This window comes from Filicampus tigris, chromosome 15 (assembly GCF_054856515.1).
Source record: "Filicampus tigris isolate MCC_2025a chromosome 15, RoL_Ftig_1.0, whole genome shotgun sequence".
In the NCBI taxonomy this organism is placed as follows: Eukaryota; Metazoa; Chordata; class Actinopteri; order Syngnathiformes; family Syngnathidae; genus Filicampus; species Filicampus tigris.
Window position 1 is genome coordinate 14,153,873 of NC_141231.1, and position 20,275 is coordinate 14,174,147.

The following is a 20,275-nucleotide window of genomic DNA, read 5'->3' on the forward strand; positions in this document are numbered from 1 at the left end:
TTTTACTTTCTGGATGAGGTTTTCCCATCTCTGAAAATAACCCACAAATTTGACCCAGCACAGGAATTGGGTTCACATATTGGCCATAGAAAACAAATGGTTAAATTGACCCAACAATTTGGCTGCTCAAAAAAAATTGACCCAAAACCAACAACATAGGAATTGAGTTAACAATGGCCACGTGAAACAGATTGTTGATTCGACCTCGGTTACTCAGAAAAATAACCCAATAATTTGACCCAACACAACCCATGAATTGAATTGATGAAATTACTGTTTTCAGGGGATTTTTTTCCCCTCCCAATCATAAAAATGACACCGGTTTCACTGATCGAAAGGAAATTGGGTGGACTAGTCTATCATGGCAGGAAATATGACAATGTTTTGAAATTGAACAGGAAGTCAGCCATTTTGGATTCAAGCAGTCATTTTAAATAAATTCCTTGAAAAAGGTGCATAGACAATTAGAAAATATCTCAGAGGCCCCGCTCCAACACCAATTTTACCGATTCCCACGAAATTGGGGAGACATGTCTATCATTACGGAACACAAGAAAAAGTCTCAAGGACTCATGCCTGAAATTGAGCATGGTCAGCCATTTTGGTTTGAAGAAGTACTTTGATAAAAATCGGCCAAATGAGCCGCGATTGAAAGCAGGTATCCGAATGACAGATCAGTTTCACCTAGAGGTCGTATTTTGACAAACTCTTACTAGGGAATTTGACTCAAGCGGAAAGGTGTAGCCAAGACAGATTGGGGATGCTAAATTGTAAAGCACCAGTTTCACCAGGTGACAAAATTGAGTGGACATCTATCATAAGTGAACAGAAAAAGACTCACTGGCCCATACCCAGAAAGGAAGAGGCAATCTGTCATTTTGGTCCAAGGGAGCCATTCTGGATGAAAACCAAGGCTGTAATTTAGACAAAAATCCAAGGAATTGGCCAAAATAGGAAGCAGCTAACCTAAACAGATAATGCCGCTAAATCGTGAAACGTTTTTTGCTGAGCCGCCTAATGTGGACATCAAAATCTTAAGACCTTTGCAGATCATTTGTTCACAGACAAGTGTGAAGAGCGAATATTAAAATGGAGGTCAACCACAAGAGAGGCTTGCGGAAAATTTATTATGACTTTTGAGAACTGTCAACAGGCTATATAGAAAATAGATTTTCTGCTAATAAAACATACAATCGGCCTATCATGGTTGTATTTACACAATAGAACTCTCAGGCGTCAAAAACAAAAACACCCAACAGAAAAAAAAAAAAACAGCTTGTATAACAATACACAATGAAGGTAGTCTGGATGTTTTTTTTAATACATGGTTAACTGTACACCAAAAGTAAACCCACCATAATTAGACATTTTTTTTTCCAAATTATATATCCCTTTTCATTAAGAAATGACGTTAATACAAGAATCGGTTCTCCTCGATGACATGTCATTGTCAATATTTTTATATTAGATCACACAACAAAGAAATAAAAAAATAATTAAAAAGTTATTAGCATCGGACAGAAGCAGGAGGTACCGAAGGATAATGTTATTTTTTTTTGATCATAACACTTCTTAAAACATAACAGAAAAAAAAACAATCAATCAATCAATCACACAGGTAGAAGGAAACAGAGGCTTAGCAGTCTTGAACACGCACGCAGAACATAAACCCAATAAAAACAAACACAACCCAACATATTTCTTCTTCATAAGATGCAACATCCAATTTCAATCACATTCACAATCTTGGAGCAGTATAAGAAAATAAGAACAGAGGGAAAAAAAAAAAAGAAAAAAAAAGAGGGACAATTTTCCTACAATACTTGTGGCAGGAAAGATCATTCTAAATGAAACATTTTTTTAAATTAACAGTCAAATACATGAGCATATATATATATACATATATATATATAGATTTATATATATGTGTATATATATATATATATGTGTATATATACATACTTTTACAAGGTAGCAAAGGCAAACATCCCTCTAAATCTTATATAATCAGATCCATGTAATAAATTATCCTCCAGAGAGAGAAAAAAGGAAAACATTATAAAACTACAAGTTAAAAAAAAAAAAAAAATCGGTCAAAAATATTAGAGAAGCCATCTTTGTATATCAAACATGAAATAAGATATTGCACCTTTTTCCCCCGTGTGTGTGTGAGATTAAGTGAGTACAATAAAATGACAATGAATGAATAAACAGCATACAACGCACAATTAAATTAGAACTATTGCTTTTTTTTTTCTTCTTCGCCTTAAACCATGTAACAAAAAACATTCTGCTGTAACAAAACATCACAGTTTCATTTCACTGAATTATGTAAAAATAATCATCGAAAGACGCTCTTTAGTGACAAAACAACAACAAAAATAAAGGTATTCAAGACTGCTAAGCGGAATCAACGCGGAGCCGCAAGAAACGGAACAAACACATCGTATATACGTATTGCCTCTTTGAAATGTTGCACACGCGCTTTTCATTTTGGCCAAGAACAAAAACAGAAACCGGATCCCAGATAACACGCTCTAATCAAAATAACAGTGTACACAAGCATTTAGTAACAAATAAAGGTTCTGCTGATTACAAATATATTTTATCATAATACCAATCTACAGCTAGTGTTTCCCACTAAGAAAAGTCTTCAAGGCGCTGCAAGTCTAAAAAAAACAACCAAAAGAAAAGATAAATGGGGGGTGGGGGGTGGATAGAGGGAATAGAGGGCCATCTTCATCCTCTGCGATGAGACCTTCTCTAGTGATCCTGAGGGACAACACACGCACACGCACAAAATGTAGTGAGTGGTTCACACACAGCGACACGTGAAAACAGATAAGCGGATGAAATTAGTAATAGCTTCCACATCAACATTTTAGAACTATGCACAACTTAAGCGCTGCTCATTTATTAAACTTTTAAGCAGAAGAAAACAATTAAAAATGGACATTTTGTTTTACATACACACATATATATACATATACACACACACACATACTTGCATATAATGAATTTTTCACATTGAAACGGACCACCCCCTCCAGGGCACCCTAACAGCACTCCATAGCACCTTCAGTGACAGACTGTTACACCCTCGCTGTGCAAAGGAGAGATTCCGCCGTTCCTTCTTGCCTGCTGCTGTCAGACGCTTTAACAAGAACATTGTGTAGTCTCTACAAACTGGCGGTCATTAGTGCAATTGTGCAGTCCTGCACCTGAGCTCGTATTGTGCAATACCCAATATTCCCCACTACTGTAATACCGTGCAATACTCAACATTCCCCACTACTGTTAGTCTAGTTTTATTTTTATCCAATGCTGTTCCTTACATTTCACTACAGCACTGCAGCACTGTCACTTAGAGTATTTTTTCCTCTGTACTATGTACAGGCCGAAATGAGTGTTCCTCATATTTTTTATGTAGATGTAGGTTGGTGTGTATACACATGTGTATATACACATGTTACTGCGTATATCTACATAGGTTTGATTCTAAATGTTTGCCGTCAATGTTATACATTAATGGCCACATTATGCCGCCGCCCCTGTGTGACCTATATCTTTGCTACTGTAACAACGAAAATTTCCCCACTGTGGGATCAATAAAGGCATTCTTATCTTATCTTATCTTATTGAAAAGCAATTGTTTTCGATAAAAACAGCACTTAACTGGTTAATTACTGTCTGCACTGTCGTATTTGTGTTGGATGCATGCCTACGCCAACGCTATCTGTGATTCGTGATTGGCTGGACAGCGCGTAGCTCGATTGCGTGCAGTCTCCCGCAAGGGTGCTTCAAGCACATGCCAAAGCGTTGTCACAGCCACGGGGAATTTTGAAGCCATGTATGACTATTTGTATTGATGATTTGTCAATGAGAGAACGCGTCGTCGTCTCTCTTACCTGAAGGCCCGGGGCTTGAGTCTGCTGGGCGCCCTGGTTGAAGTAGGCCATGGGCTGCCTGTAGAAGTCCACCCAGGCATTGAAGTCTGGATTGGAAGCCTGCTGAGAGCCAGGAGTCGAAGTTTGTCCTGACAAAAAAAAAAAAAATCAAATCAAAATACAGATGAGGAGACAAGGAGGAGATGAGTGTGTGTGTGTGTGTACTCTAAGCTCACTTAACTGACCCCAGGCTTTGTTGTATTCTGGAGGGGCGCTCTGAGCTTGCTGGCCTTGCTGACCTGCAAAAGACAAAAACTCTCTTTTAAATTCTCCGTTTAAAAGCAAACTTTTTTTTTCCCCTCAAGAATATGTTCTATGCAAGCCCACTAGTTGAAACAGGGCATTCTAATAAATATCGCGTTCGTGGAATAAGAGTGTTAATCCACTCGTTTTTAGCCATCTCTGGGGGCGGCCATTTTGTCACTTCTGGCGACTGAAAATGACATCACAACTGCTCACACAACGGCCAATCACGGCTCAGATTCAGAAGACAGGTCAGCCGTGGTTGGTCGTTGTGAGTAGTTGTGATGTCATTTTTCAGTCGACAGAAGACAAAATGGCCGCCCCCAGTGGATTAACTCATATTCCACAAACGCAAAATTAATCAGAACGCCGTGTTTCAACTAGTGGGCCTGCTGGGAAAATATTCTTGAAAAAAAATATATTTGGGTTGAATTTCGCTCTAAGGAAGCGCCTATAAGCGATTATCCTGAGCAATGATCCTGTGGTGTGGGGTGTATGTCAAGAGTGATTTTTCCCACCCAATCTAGTTGGGAAACAAAAAACCTTTTGATAAACTTGTGTAATCATACGACGACAAATACGTCACGACAGTCAATCACCACAATATACACGAACCGTTGGCATGGCTCCTACGACGACATCACCGCAACACCTGCAGTCATACTCTCAAAATCATTGTGTGCCGGGTTTAGAGACTGTCTCCTATTATGTTTGTTTTGAACAACAATGTTCATGGGTCAAAATAATCCGCTGCAATGTTCAATCATCAAAAAATATATAATGCGGCACTCTCCTTATATGAAATGACTTTTCCCCGACGCCTCTATTTTTCCAAAAAAGGACACGAGCAAAAATGACAACAGTGCTCCTAACGTTAGCAACATTCTTTTTCTTTTGAGAGTCAACAAAAATGAACTTGGGACCGCCGTCGCGGACGTTTGACCTTCGATAATGTACAGCGCAGATGGCAGAGTGTGTGTTGGGAAGAAAAAAAAAAAAAAATCAAAAATAGAGTTAGCACACTTGCCTAGCTTTTTGTAATACTGCTCCCAGTCCATCTGGCCCGTCTGGGATCCATTGTGACCTGAAAGCAGACAGATAACGTTGTCAGCTTCTCATGTGCAATTCTCTTTCCTGATTATTTCCATGGAGGCTTCATTCAAAGTACGTCTGCACAGGAAAGAGGTGGTTACCACCACCACCACCATCATCATCATCATCATCATGTCTCAAAACCCTCACCGGAATAAAGACTCTTTTGCTTTCCCACCAATTTGAGATCTGACAATTTTGTTCCAACCATGTGACTTCCATGTGGTCACATGATCGAAGCCTGGTGGTCTAACTGCATCCCAACTCTTTCTTGGGGAGCCAAGGCATGATTTACATTACACCCCCCCCCCTAAAAAAAAACAAAAAAAAAAACTTCACAGCACCTAAAAAAATAAAAATAAAATGCATCAACATCACTCTCCAACTGTGTCTAAAGTGGCCGCTGCCTTTGTCAGAGCGTGTGCTGGACAAGAAATGTCTACAGGCCATCTGCGGAGGCGTGTTCAAAGCTCAACGGGCACGCTGACCGCCGACTATCGTCAGTTTTATGGCAAATGCAAATGGCAACGTGTTTGCGTTTGACACATTCAAAAGACTTCCCTTTCAGTCAAACAGCAGAACTAGTTTGTGATAAGCAAATAGCCTTAATAAGGCGACAAATTTCATCAGCTGCGAGAGTAGTTTTATTTATATATATTTTTTATCAGCCGACACGTCAATTTTCCATTTTATAGAGAATGAAAATATATCAATTGTAAATCCTCTTGCAACTTCTCTGTTCATCCACATGTGGTGCCACGGCTTGTTTTAGCTTTTTGATAGCATCGGGCCAGAATCGGTATCGAGGTACTTTATACAGGTGAGACAGACTTTTGGTATTGTGACCACACTAAGCACGAGTCTAACTCACTATGGTCCTGTTGGCTTGGAGGCTGCCAGATCTGGAAAGTTGTCCCCCATCCTCCCGTCATGAAGGTTTGAGGGCCGCTGTGAGGAAAATGAGGTGAGTCAAGAGCACGTTGATGAGACAGAAAAAGGGAAAAAAATAAAATAAATAAATAAATTTTAAAAAAAGTTGACTTTACTGCTGAGGAGGAGTGGCTGCTCCTTGGTTGTACGGATTCAAGCCAAAGTTGCCGTTCCCTCCCAGCCCGGGAGCCTGCAGCAGAGAGAGAGTGAGACCACACTTGTGTTGAAAAAGGAAGCCAACAGACAAGGTCAAAGGGCACGGCCGGGCACTGATGCACTCCATTAAGTCCATTTGATGGATTCTTGGTGTGTAACCTCTGGTGTCATCCCTGCGACCACGCAATACCGCCACCATCACAGTGGCGACATGTGCGCTCATGAATATAAGCGGGGGGGGGGGGGGGGCACAATAGCCGGACCACCTACCCCAATTCTCTCGTCGATCAGCTGGCGAGCTTTTTCCAGCTGCTGCGGGGTGCCTCGGATGGAGAAGATGCGCACGTTGGGGTCAGTGTTGGGCGGCGGGTTTCTCTGCAGCTCCACGTGGGCGCGAGACTGCTCTTTGATGTTCTTGATGGTTTCGCCGCCTGCGGAAGCAACGGACGCCTTAACGACAAACCGCTCTCGACAGCACCTTTCACACTGTATGTAAGTAGCCGTGGGAGATACGATCAAACTATCATACCCCAAAAATATGTTCTTTCAGATTTTTGCAGTCTGACATAATTCTTTTTTTTTTTTCTGGCAACAGTTTGTGCCTCAACTTTGCACATGAACCAAACCCACAAGGAAAAGTGTGCGATCAATAAAACTCGGGATGGGCGAGTAGCATTGGGCCGATACCAGCCTTAAGGTATCGAGTACTCGCGACACACCGCAGATACCAGTCTCCGGCGTCCTCTCGTGGCTGTTCTACTATTTGGAAATAAATGGCATGGCTGGCTGAGAATATTTTTCTAAGTGAACTTTATCCATGCAAATCCTCGCAAATGGCCTTTAAGATGCAATTTCTCCACGTATAGTACATGAGCGTTTATAAGGTTTAGATTACTGCTGAGAGTGCATTGTTATTTTCTAACTCAATTAGGGTACTACGATGACTGTCTGAAAAACTGCTCGAAGCTGAGGCGTTCACTATGTTCGTAAAATTCCAATTGTTACTTGGCGGAGAAACTGAAATGCACAGCTCTTTGTAAATATTTCTCACAGTTGGATTTACACTGCATGGTTGAATTTTTTTTTTTAAATTAATTATAAAATAAAAAAAGTGGATAAATTCAAGTATGATTTCCCTGTATGAACAATCAGGGAAATAAATAAATCCATAATCCATAATAACAGTTTTTTACGATTATGCCAATTTTGTAATCGTGGAGTGTAATAATCGTAATTGAATTTTTAATTTAATTTCAATTAATTGCACAGCCCTACTGTGAGGCTAATATAATTTATGAACAACAGTGGACACCCCAAATCACCCAATTTCTGTTTTGGGGGAAAAACACTTTGAAAGTGGCACAAACTCAGGCTGGATTTTAACACTGCGGGATTGAAGCAACATCGCCTAGTTTTCGCACTCAAATGTCAGCCATGAGATATACAATGTCACTTGAAATGCGCAAGCAAAGAGAGCATTAAAAAACAAACACATACGGGCATTAAAATAGGAATTGGCACCGCAGATGCGCCCCTTTTGTGGTCCGTGGCGCCACGCGAGAAGAGACGATGCGCGGCGCCGTGTCGGGTCACATGACAGAACGATGCGCGCCGCGACGCTACCTTACGATCGACTGCCATGCGTCTCACCACTTCCCTGCCATTCTTTGGTAACATCCGTGCAAATGGGGAAACAAAAGAGAGACATCTTTTGCGCCCCCACCCCGGCATCGGATGCCAGCTTCCCGACGTGTGGGGAGAGCAATTACACCAGCGGGGAGAAATGAAACATAGCCGGCAGGAGAAAGGGGCCAAAATCGAAGCGTATCCTCCTCCCGGGATATCGTTTGTCTCTTTTCGGCCTTTTCTTTCTTGACTTGGTGTTGTCCTCTGTGATGAGAGCAGGGAGTGAATGAAGTGGGGGGGCCAAACAACTGCCACCAGCCCTCTTTGCGCTTCCCTACACATCTGAACCGAATGCAGGGAAAATGGCCGAGGGTGCTTCCCCCGGGGCGGGGTGGGGGGGGGGGGGGGGACACCGGGGCCGTCCCGACATCAATTACACATTTGTTCACTTGTGGCTGACACTCGGATGACCCGGGCTGACCCCCCGCGTGAAAACGCTCATCAAAAAACTCTCCTCCTCCCGGAGCCTTTTTCTGCAACGCCAACAGACCGCGCATGGGCCATTAAGGCATTGTCAAGCAAATGAAACTTCTGCCTTAATGAAGCCATTATGAGCTCTAGCAGTCAGACGGCAGAGAGCGATGAAGAGGCCGACTATTCATTTCATGGACTGGCCTGGACTCAGCGCAGATAATACAGGTCTTATTAATGAGACTGGTTTAGTGCGCCGCAAGAAAGGGAGGCAGACAAAAGTGCAACTGGTGACGGTATTCAGAGGGTCTGGTTAGCGGCTGGTGCTGCAGGGGGGGCGGGGGTGGGGGGGGACGGGGACGCGGGTCACGCCCATCTTTAGGGAGCTGCTGCTAAATGGTTCTTAAAGACCCTTTAACGGGAATTCCGGGATTTGCTTTTAATAAACGATGCCGTGTTTGAAGGTGTTTTGTGAAATCCTGCAAAGACTGAGAACGATATAAGACTGCATTAAACAGCTTTTCACCATTTCAGTTTTCCTGATATTTGGTTTGTGGCTCAAACGGGGGGGCCATGTGACACACTTGGGGTCCGCCATGGACAAAATAAAAATCAAAATCGGCTGCTGTTCGACTTTTTCAAGCCTGCATGCCCCCTTGTTAGCTTTGCGGCTCACACTTGCGTGTTTAGGGGGGATGAAACAGAAGGGAGCATTCAATTCGGCTACTTGGGGTGGAAAACGGCAATGAATTTAAGCCTGTTTTAATGTGGGAGCAGGTTGGTGGGTGGCGAGATCCATCAAGTGGCGTTGAGTGACTGTGTGTGTGTGTGTGTGTGTGTGTGTGTGTGTGTGTGTGTGTGTGTGTGTGTGTGTGGGAGGGTCAAAAGCAGGGGGCAACGGGCTACATATGGCATCGTAAAGATATTAATCACCGCACCCTTTAAGGGTCGGCTGACAGCACCCAGACCCACCGCCATCTCAACCATATTGACCCACTTCATATGCTAATGTGATGGTGGTGGTGGTGGTGGTGGGGGGGGGACGCAACGCCCAGGTTTATTTGTTTCCCTTGGCCCGCTACATGCACAAAAGCCACTTGACATTTCTATTGCCATGTTTTTATTTTTGGTAAAGAGACCCCCGCGCATACACTCACCTTTCAGCCGTCACAGCGTGCACACACACAGCAAGAGAAATTTGCGCGCACACACACACGCACACACACACACGCACGCACGCCTTATTCCAATGCAATGGTCAATGACTTTTAAATAGCTGGCAATAGAGTGGGCATGAATAGCCAATAAGCTAATTCCTCCTATTCATTCCCTCGCTGCACTCTATCGGGCTGAAAGAGGCTCATTAGATGCCAGGCGGCCTTCCACATGATTGAGGGCTGTTATTATGCACCTTTAACAATTAATGTCACATTACACGCATTATCCCCATCATTAAGCCCTTAGTGAAGCCAATGAATGCCACTTGTGCTATATACATGAGGCCTGCGGTGGGGGAGGGGAGGGGGGGGGGAATAAGGGGGTGGTCACTCGCCCCTCGTCGGTTTCACTCAAGGGCAGGGCGGCGCTCATTTATTCAAAGGTTGGTGGGCGGGGGTGAGGCAATCTGTTGAGCTGGATACACTGGCTACGCGGAGATGAACGGCGCTCATCGGAAGAGCACTTTGGAACGCTGGCACGATTGTCAAAATACAGGCTGGAAAGGGCTTCTTACCTTTGCCAATCACCAGGCCGCACTTGTCGGCGGGTACGGCGTACGTCACTTCCTGTAGCCCTCCGAGACCGCCGCCCATGTTACAGTCACTTCGGCTGCGGCGTCCCATCACCCCCCCGAAGCCGTCTCGCTCCTGTCGAGGAAAAAGCAAAAACTCATCAAGAGCTGAGAAATAAGGCCTACGGTCCTTTGTTTACAGCGGAGTTCCTGTCATATGGCGGTGACCTGAGCAAAATTTGCGAGTGCTCTGAGCACGTAATCTGTCACTGACCTACGCTTGGTGGCCAATCAAATCTGCATGAAAAACACTACAACACCATAAACACAAAAGCAGCTCATGAAAGACGTTAAGCGCAGCGCTAGGTGAGCGTGGCCTTTTGTGCTACATCACCGTGTATTCTTACGCCATTGCACAAACTACGTCAAGGCGGCAGTGAACCGAGGACCCTTGGTAAGTGTCTTTTGTACCAACGTTTTGCCCCCAAAATCGTTGTTGTTGTTGGCCTAATTTCTATTATTTTTCAAATGTAATTTTGTGTTTTTGTCCAACACTTCTTTTGTATCATTATATTTGTGTAGCTTATTTTATTTGATATTTTACATTTGTAAATATTTTTTACTTTGGCTATTCTTATAAATTGAGGACCCCCGAGATTTGTTGATTTCAAATCTAAACTTTTTGTCACATTTAAAATGTTCCCAAATATTTAATTTGGGTTTTTTTTTGCCGTCGGGTGTGCGTATTTTCCCAATTAATACTGTATTTTTTCATACTACGGAGTGGTACCATGAATTTCAAGTTCAACTTGTTGCGCGACCTAGCTTGTGCACGAGCTTACTTGTTTTTGTAAAATCAATTCTGACTGTGTGTGAATTTTGGCCCACTATAGCACTTTGCTTTTTCTTTTACATTCGTGCGTTCCGCAGTTTGTTATCGACAGCTTGTTATTTATTCAATAAACGCTTGAAACTATATGGGCGACTGTCTGAAGCCCGTGGAAAAACCCCCAGAACAAAACTAAAAACTTTTAAAAAGTACAATGTTGACCGAGTGTGCCTTTTTGCTGTGCGTATTCTTACACCGCTGCGCAAAGTACTTTATACCGCGCTGTGCGGAACATCATATTTCCGTACTGCCGTAAAGCAAGCGCCCCCCAGCCCCTGCATTTTCTCATCAATGAGCCTCCCTGGAATATATGAACTTTTCCAACAAGGTGGCGCACATTCTGTACCTGGGCAGTTTGAACCAGCTCATTGATGAGGTGCACGGCGTGGTGGCAGTGGTCAGGCTGGCCCATCACTTGGGCAACACGGTCCGGGCTGACTCCATCATCTAGGAGGTCAAAGGACACGAAAGGTCAGGGGGCATGGCTATTCAGCGAGGCGGTAAAAAAAGCACCAGACGCCCGTCAAAACGAGTAAAATCATCACATTTGAAATGGGCTGTACCCGGGAGTGTCCTAGATGGTCTTACCTTGTTTGAACTGGATCCTGACCCCGGCGTCGGTTTGGATCTTCTTGATCATCTCTCCGTTCCGGCCAATGATGATGCCGACTGCAAACCTGGGCACTACCACCTGATCAAGTAGGGGGGGAAAAAAAGCAACAAAAGTCACCAGTTGTGGTGGATCTCCATAAATTTGAATATGGCAGCGAAGACAATTTATTTCAGTAGCTCATTCAAAAAGTGAAAGTCAAACAGATTTATTAAAGGCACTGTAAATTAAAAAAAAAAATTCAGAAGGCCAATTTGCTACCTAATTTCTATATTAATAATTTTGATTGTTTATGCAATATTCTGATATCTTGAGCTGGTGAATTTCAGCGATTTTAAATCATAAAACGTGAAACATACCAAATGTGTCTTGTGTTAAAATGCAGAAAAACATCTTACATCCAGACTGCTTCCACCCATTTTGGATCCAAAGTCAGCCCTGCCCACCCTAAAATCTCCTTGGTCCTTATCCCTGATTAGCTTGACCACAAGTTCACGTGCTTGCTGAAAGAAAAAAAAAAAAAAAAAGGGCAACAAAAGTCAAACAATTCAATTCCCCTATTTTAAATTTTTTTTTTTTTTAAATAAATACTGTGGCTCCTTTGCTTACAACCAAGTTCTGTTCATATGGTGACGTAACCCGAAGTCTTAACGTGTGGTACTAACGCGATAGTTAAGGATAGCAATAAACTCCCCCTTCCTCCTTTATTTTAGCCATTCGAATATTATAATTCTTATTGTGCTTGTAAGTGTGTACGGTTGTGTGTGTGTGTGGTTTTCTAAGAGAGAGATAATAACACAAGCGCAACCAAAGGCTAAATCAAATGAATACACACACACACAAATACAAAAAAAACTTGAGCCAAGACTTGAAAAAAGTTAAATGGAAAAAATTTAACTAAGGCAGTATCTGAACACGCATTCTACGTATTCTCATGCCGCGGGCCAATTATAAGCTCCAAAAATATTCTGTGTGTTCTGTCGGAAAACAGACGACCCCAATTGAAAGATGCAATATCGTCGTGGGCGCAGGACCAACCTGTACTTTGTGGGGGTCTCCAGTTATTCTCAGGGGCTTGTCTGCACCAGTTGGCATGGGGTCATCCTGGATCATAATCATTTGCACTCCCGTTCTCTCCTACGCGGCGGAAAAACACATTCAGACAGACATAAGTTCAAAACGACTTCGTTCGAACCCGGGCGGAGACGCGTCCGCACCTGCAGCTGCTTGATGGTCTCCCCCCCCTTGCCGATCACCAGGCCCACTTTGTTGGCGGGGATTAGCATCTGCTGGATGGCGCCGTTGCCGTCCATCTCGCAGTGAAAGCCCGGACCGTAGCGACACTGCTCCACGATCTCACTCAGCAACCTCTTGGCCTGCCTGCGTTTGGGGTCGTGGCGCATTAGTCGCACATTATTTCTCCTTCTTTTGCTTAGTCACAAGAGTTTCAGGAGGGATGGGGGGGGGGGGGAGAAAATGTGGATGGAGGACTCACTCAATGTTCTCAGGACAGCCGGTCAGCGTGCAGGGCCTGTCCAACATGCCTCCACTGTCTGCAGGAACAGCAAAAACACAGATAATTGCTGAATGTCTTGATCTTTGCTTTACGCTGTCATGTGCTCATCTCTAAAACAAATAAGGCGCATTTTTTGCTAATCTAAGAGCTAATAGCAGCCGATTAAATCGGCCGGACGATTAATTCACGGGGACTACAAGTGTATGCATGTTTAGCTCAAGTGTCCCTATTGCTTACCATTTTGACACTGATGTGTGTGTTTTTTTTTTTTTTTTTTTGTTTTAATAAAAAGGGGCATCCAAATGTAATGCTGTAACAAAACGTGTTTGAAACTTGAACTCACCTGACGCTATCTGGATCTTACAGCCAGATTCCAGCTGGATTCTTGAAATCTGCTCTCCTCCTTTTCCAATGACTGATTGTAAATGAGAAGAAATAGTTTTCTTTTTGAAACGCAGACGTAGTGATGCTGAGTACGTCAATACTCATGATTACGTGCGACGCATTTGCGGCGACTGTAACGAACTCAAAGCCACTTACTGAATCCCACCATTTTATCAGGCACTTTGAAGTCTTCTGTCGTGAGAGCCCTGCGAGATTATGACACAATCAATATCGTCTTTGATCGGGGATAATGCAAAAAAAAAAAAAAAAACAGGGCCAGAATGAGAGGACGCTCTGCTCACCTTTGATGTACCATTGCGCCGAGATGGTTGCCTACTGAGAGAAAGCACAAGACAGAACGGATGTTCGCGTGTAAGAAATGACAATCAATCAGGGCAATCAACAAAAGTTGCAACAGAGATCCAATCAAGTGGATAAACGAAGAGGTGCCATTTCTGCTGATGGGGAACGGATGCCGCCGCCAATCGACCGACGTTGCCGTCTGACGCGCAGCGGGAGGGAAATGGGGTGCACTGAAGAGAATTTCAATCCAAAAGACAAGTTCGGCTGGCCAGGTGGTTCAGATTGAATGTTGACAGGGTAGCAGTGAGCAAGGGTCCGGCAGGGTTCAGCGGAGGATGTGCCGTCGTGGGTGTGAACGCCCACATAGTAGCCGGTGTGGACGATTTTTATGCTGGTTTGCACTCGTTTCACATCGTCTGGAAATGCATTGCACTTCACGCTTGACATAGGGACAGCTATGAATATAAATACAAGGAGTGGGTGTGCGAAATTCAGACAAGGAGGCAACTGAAATGTAGCATGTAAGGCCACGCGCGGCACAGTAATTTTACTTATGATAGATTTACTGTACACTACATGCTTCAAGTGACAATTCCAATTTTTGGGACTCTTTGCGCATAATCGCGTTGCCGAAATACGGCTCGGTCTTTTCAGATTTTGTAAACACGTTGGTTAGCGTTAGCCACAGGGATGGCAAACTGGCTGCCTGCCGACTGCATGTGGCGGAAGATATAAACGCGTTTCCTCTGCTACAGTCGAGCTCTGCAAACTCGCTGTTCGGTATCGCGGATTTGCCCGTTTGCGCTTTTCCCGCCAATTTTGTGGAATTATATTTTTTGGGCTGTTTTGGGTCAGAATTCGGGGGATTACAATTAACATTAACAAATTGAATCATTCTGATGTTTTTGAAAAAAATTACATATTGAGCAAATACTCCAATTTTAGCCTCGCCAAAATAAATATTCTGAGATTTCTATAGTCCTCCATGAAAGTAAACTGACTATCTTTGTGTTTTTTCAAAATAAAATAGCTGCAAACACCAGCTTTTACTTTGGAAAACATTGATCAACATTTTTGCCAAATGTTTGACATGTTAGGGATCAAACCAGGAACTGATTCATAAATTAATTTTTGTGCATTTGTTACCTTGCAACAAACAGCAAGGACACTCACCCAAAATGTATTAGGAATCTAATTGCAGAGTTAATTTTTCGTTTGCACATCCTTTTCTTAAACGCATCTATTTCTGCTTTTATTTCAAATGTTTACATGCACTGCGGTGGGAAGGAAAGCAAGTTCTGGTCAAATGCAATACACAAAATCATGAGTTACTTCAACATCGCTGGGAAATCTGTGGTATCTTAAAACGCCATTGATTTCCGATGACTATGTGCAAATTAGAACACAATGTTCCTGGTATTGTTTTTTTTTTTTTTGCTTGAGAAGGAAAAAAAAAATCTTTAAGACTCTTACTTGGCCGCATACTCAAGACTAAGAATACATGGCTGAACTGTGCAAAACCGGAACAGGGCAAACCGTATTATGCACAGTGGATCTGACGTCACAAAGAGTCCCTTGGCCTAAAACTGGAAAATGCATGGACTCGTACATCTTCAAATCAGAAACGGGCAATTCATCGCATGGGTATACTTTAGCTCAGAAACTTATACCGCTGACTACAAACAATAGAGGAGGCTGTCTCAAGGCACTTTACATATGGAGCAGGTGTCGAGGAACACTCCTCCACCAAAGAAAACAAGTGAGCCCCACATGAGCAACAACTCGAACCCGGGGCAGTGAGGCAGTGGCACACTCTCGCTGCTTCTACGAACTCACAACATGCTCCTATTCGCTAAAACAACAACACCCAAAAAAGACACGGAGGGGTATGAACGCAATTGGACATTACATGACGAGATAAACGTGAAGTCTTAGGCGGCTCCATGATGAACTCATTCACTGCCTGACATTTTCAGACCCTCTTTTTTTCTCTAACGTTCGAAAGATTTTGAGAAAAATATAAATAAATTCCCGGGATTGAATGGCTGGACTGTGAAAAGACAAGTAAAATTGTCAATGGCAGTGAATGAGTTAAGGGCGGCACCATGTTGGCTTGTTTACAACAATGCTGGAACACTGGTTGAAACGGAGATGTCACATTCTGACAAAACAGCCCGGATGGTTTTGTAATAGAACTGCAGTTGGCGGCACGTTTTGAAATATAATATATAAAATCTGCCAGCAGTCCAGACCTCTCACTGAAAATGTGAGGTGCATAATGAAGCCCAAAACACAGCGGAGGACTGTTGAGCAACAGAAATGTACATCAAACAGGAGTAGGGAAGAATTCCACCTACAAAGCTTCGACAATTTGTGTTCTCAGTTCCCAAACAATTACGTGTTGTTAAAATGAATGGTAATGTAACACCATGGTAAACATGCCTCGGGCCCAGCTTTTTTTGGGAACGTAATGCAGGCATCAAATTCAAAATGAGTGAATACTTGCAGAAACAGTTTATTCATGATTATTTGCGTGATGGTGCGATAAAAGCAAGCGTATGAACACAAGGTGAGACTTGCCTCCGTTGTCCATCGTGCGTTTCTGGCCTCCAAAGCCATAGATGGAAGGGTCGATGACTGGTGAGGGACTGTGAAGGTTTGGCATTTGCTCTCCTCCCATCTTGGCGGCCATCTGGAGAGAATCCACAGCAAAACACGTGATGTTTCGCCAACGTAATGGGTAAGCCTCCGAAGGAAGGTGCTTGAAGCGACAGTATTTAACAAGGATATACTGTTTCCAAAAAAAAGCGTAAAAAGTAGCTAACCAGAGATTTCAGACACTGCACGATAAAAAGGCATAATGATGGAAACTCTCCAAAATTTGGTGTAAAATGCAAGGATTCAAACCAATTATGCAACATTCTAATACATTAGGACCATCAAATCACATGGCGCCTATTCGTATGGGCATCTAAAGTCTTTGCAGACCTTTCAGGGGCTTATTATTGCATAAATAACCGTACAAGTCCTGGAACGAGAATATGATTTCAGACATTCAACTTGTGTGAGAATTATTAGAAAGCCCATGTTAACCAAGTTTCAGTCAGCTTAAGTAAGGCATGGCTACTGCGGTTTAAAAAAGGCTTTCAAAGATGCCATGTTTAATATCTTTCATATTTGTGATATTTGGAATGTCTGCTTTGCCTTGTGTTGTTCCCAATGTGGAGACTACTGAAACACAGAATTTCCCATGTTGATGAATACAGTATCTGTGTATCTTGTCCATGTATGTGGAAAGCTCAAATGTAGGGCTTGACAGAATAGTATTAAAAAAAAAAATACACAAAAAGGTAACTTTTCATAATCTTTTGTTCCACATTTTGCCTCTACCAAATGTCATGCAAATTGGTCGATCTGCGCACACATCCTTTTGGGCCCGCTTATGGCCAGGTCGTTTGTAATGTGACTCTGCTTCGCCATTATGGCTCATATTTTCTACTCACTTCCAATAAGGAGCACCTAAGGTGGCATGGAAGTAAAAAACAAAAACAAAAACTTTGCGCTCCCTCGCAATAAACGTTGCCCTTATATAACGCAAAATGTTGTTGCGCGGGAATGCATTTTAAAAAAATACATGTTTATGTAGTCCGGGTCAGTTTGGGAGCTAGCTTAGCCTCTAATGCGCGGCTGTTTGAGAGACGACAGTACATCGGAGAGGGAAGAATCACGGAGGAGTAGTTGGAACGCTTCTTGCGGTCAAGAGATGTCCTCTTTTGTTTAGTACTCGCTTCAGATGTCCTTCACTTATTTGAAAACAGTGCTTAATATCAAGAACTGATTTTATGTCTTTGTATTCCAAGCGAATTTCAAAGTAATTCAATTAAACTCGCCCTCGGGTGATAATGCTCCATTTTTGCTGCTTTCGCTTACCCGGAAGATGACCCGGAAGTACATAAATGTGCATTTACACATTTAAAAAAAACGTTCACTTGCACACACACAAAAAAAAAATTGCGTTCTCTCACCATCAGTGCAAGGGAACATGGAAGTTGTTTTTTTTTGCGAGGGAACACAAAGTTGTTTTTTTAACATCAATGCCAACTTAGGGGCCACGTATGTCCAATGCTAATTCCATAAATGCTTAACTAATTCAGTGCCAGACATTTTCACACCCTCTTTTACCCCAACGTTTTAAAAATATTTTCTTGGTTCCTGGGATTGAATGGCTGGACTGTGAAAAGACAAATAACTCCTTGCCAGTGAATGAGTAAAATAAATATTGATCAACTCAATCCCCATCCTATATAAATGTGTCCTAGGAACTGTTAATAATGTAATAGAACTACAAATACTTCTTAACTTGCTATATGTATTCATTACTATGGAATGAATATCAACTTATGGAATGTTTGTTCATTCATGACTCTTACATTTGTTTTCTTATATGTATGTTTGAGTGCTACGTTAAACCTCTGACCGCCATCTGCAAACTCTGTGTGGCTCATGAGCAACATTTTGTAAACCTGGGCCCTTGACTTTCTCTAATCATTTTCAGTTAATCAGTTCAGTATTATTATATGATGTCTGTTTTTGTGTTTAACAAGCTTTCCGATGATAGAACCTCATGAAAATAGGCTAAAGATGAAGAAAGTTATGAACGCTTTAATCTCTGATTCAACAAAAAAAGGTCTTTGTTGGACAGAGTTTTGTGCATTTGCACCAGTTACAAAGAGTCATAAGTTCTTTAACAAGTGACACAGGGAAGTGATGCTTAAAACACTGGAATCATCTTTAAACAGACTGTCAGATAATGATGGGTCCATGTAAATCAATTTGTTTCATATTGTGCACTGATACCTTCTATGTGAACCAAGTTAAAGTCTACTGTGGACACTAGCTGACGTCTTGCCAACACAAGTGGAAAACACAAATGTAGGTTGCTTGACGTTATAGTATTTCACTGGCATTTGCCGTGGAAAAATACGTGGAGTGCGGCTTATTTAGGGCAGGTGACGTTACATGACATGGCCTAACTCTCCCAATAGATACTACCAAATACGCTAAGCTAGCCGAGCTTAGTTAGCCTCCCGTGCTAGCTCGCTCACTCGTGTTTATTACCGCGAGCAAAGTACGACGTGAGCCCAAAAAATAAGCGCCACGTTCGGCTGGCACGGCGACGTGTTGAGGGGCAGACGGTTTCGAAGAGTCTTAAGTGATAGTGGACACAGCGTGGGTTGTTTTCGGCTTCTGACCTAAGTGGGGCAGCGGTGGCTTTACAACCCCACGGCGAGCTAACTTTCTGACAGCGTGTCAAGACACTCCAGCTAAAGTTGAGCCCCACTTTGAGGCTGTCAGCCACGGGGGCGGCCGGGCGTCTGAGCTCTCGGTGTCGTGGTTGAGAGGAGCTAACATGCTAAGTAATGCTAACAGGCAACTTCTGTGTGTGTATGCGGGGTGGTGGTGTGGGGGGCTTGACAACAGGTTGTCGACGTAACTTGGCCAGAAGTTGTGCTAACTTAAAACTTCCAGCGTTCACCCGGGTGTCGGCGTCTCGCGTGGGAAAACGTGTCACCCCTCTCCGGAGGGACGCCGTCGACTCGCTATGTCCGACAGAGTTAGCAGCGTAGTCGTGTCTCGGCTGTACAACTCTTAATCTGTCGGCTCAGCTATGCTAACTCGGCTAGTGGCTGTTAGCCCGAGAGCTAACGAGCTAGCTGGGTGCATGAGGAATGGTTTGTGGTTGACGGGGAGGGGGTGGAGGGTGAGCCGAGGGTCCCACGCAAGCCAAACTGTTGCCATCCTCCCACGCATGCGTTTCTTTTGCGGGGCTTCCCATCCGGTACAGTTTTATTACCTGTCGCACTCGGCGTATCGTGTCTGCGAAGTCATCTTTCGTTCCGGGCTGAGCCACCGAGGCCTGTCCCTGAACCAGCTCCGCCATCATCATCACTCGCCTCGGCAGCTGAGAGGCTCACTTGAGGAGGGGAGGGGGAGGGGGGAGGAGAGCACATGTGCCAAGCCCAAGCTCCGAGAGGAGCGGAATCTCGCGAGAGGATTGACATCACGAACAGGAAGACAAGAATAACGTCCTTTTTTTCTCTCCCAACTTTATCATACAAGATTACATGAACAATGAATTACAACGGACACCGTATTAGCGCAGTAGGACTCCCGCAGATGCAATTATTCACAGATTTTTTTCCTCCAATATTTTTTCAATATTTTTAACTATTTTTTTAAACATTCTTTGGGGGGCAGCCCCTGTTTTGCTTGGCTTCTAAATATAAGTATGTGGTTTATCAGCATTTTTTGGAAGATTTTTTTAGGTTTAAAAAACAGCAACATATCAAGCATCGAAGTTTTTTTTCTTTGTGGAGCA

General features: G+C 43.2%; 1 protein-coding gene across 3 annotated transcripts; it reads right to left on the minus strand.

Moving 5' to 3' along the window:
* Positions 1–1,300: 1,300 nt before the first annotated feature.
* On the minus strand, positions 1,301–19,910 carry fubp3 (far upstream element (FUSE) binding protein 3). 3 transcript variants are annotated; one of them, XM_086053865.1, is made up of 19 exons: positions 19,751–19,910; positions 16,477–16,588; positions 13,896–13,926; positions 13,750–13,799; positions 13,553–13,624; positions 13,189–13,246; positions 12,911–13,073; positions 12,732–12,830; positions 12,092–12,196; positions 11,672–11,774; positions 11,430–11,530; positions 10,198–10,330; positions 6,639–6,799; positions 6,329–6,402; positions 6,154–6,230; positions 5,218–5,274; positions 4,124–4,186; positions 3,909–4,036; positions 1,301–2,772 (listed from the first exon to the last, which is right to left on the minus strand). In XM_086053865.1, exons 1-19 carry the CDS (start codon positions 19,841–19,843, stop codon positions 2,764–2,766), a joined length of 1,689 nt encoding a protein of 562 aa, XP_085909991.1. In that variant the 5' UTR covers positions 19,844–19,910; the 3' UTR covers positions 1,301–2,763. The 3 variants fall into 3 exon arrangements, with proteins under 3 accessions (XP_085909991.1, XP_085909992.1, XP_085909990.1); XM_086053866.1 differs by having other exon boundaries at positions 4,133–4,186; positions 13,896–13,929; XM_086053864.1 differs by having other exon boundaries at positions 13,896–13,929.
* Between the last annotated feature and the right edge of the window lie 365 nt (positions 19,911–20,275).

What these genes read in the sequence shown, in the direction of transcription:
- fubp3 (XM_086053864.1), bottom strand. Translation starts at nt 19,843, where the DNA reads ATGATGATGGCGGAGCTGGTTCAGGGACAGGCCTCGGTGGCTCAGCCC. An exon ending in CGATACGCCGAGTGCGACAG is followed by an intron (nt 16,589 to 19,750) that starts GTAATAAAACTG and finishes GATTCTCTCCAG; the next exon opens with ATGGCCGCCAAGATGGGAGG. An exon ending in GCAGCCACTCCTCCTCAGCA is followed by an intron (nt 6,231 to 6,328) that starts GTAAAGTCAACT and finishes TTTTCCTCACAG; the next exon opens with CGGCCCTCAAACCTTCATGA.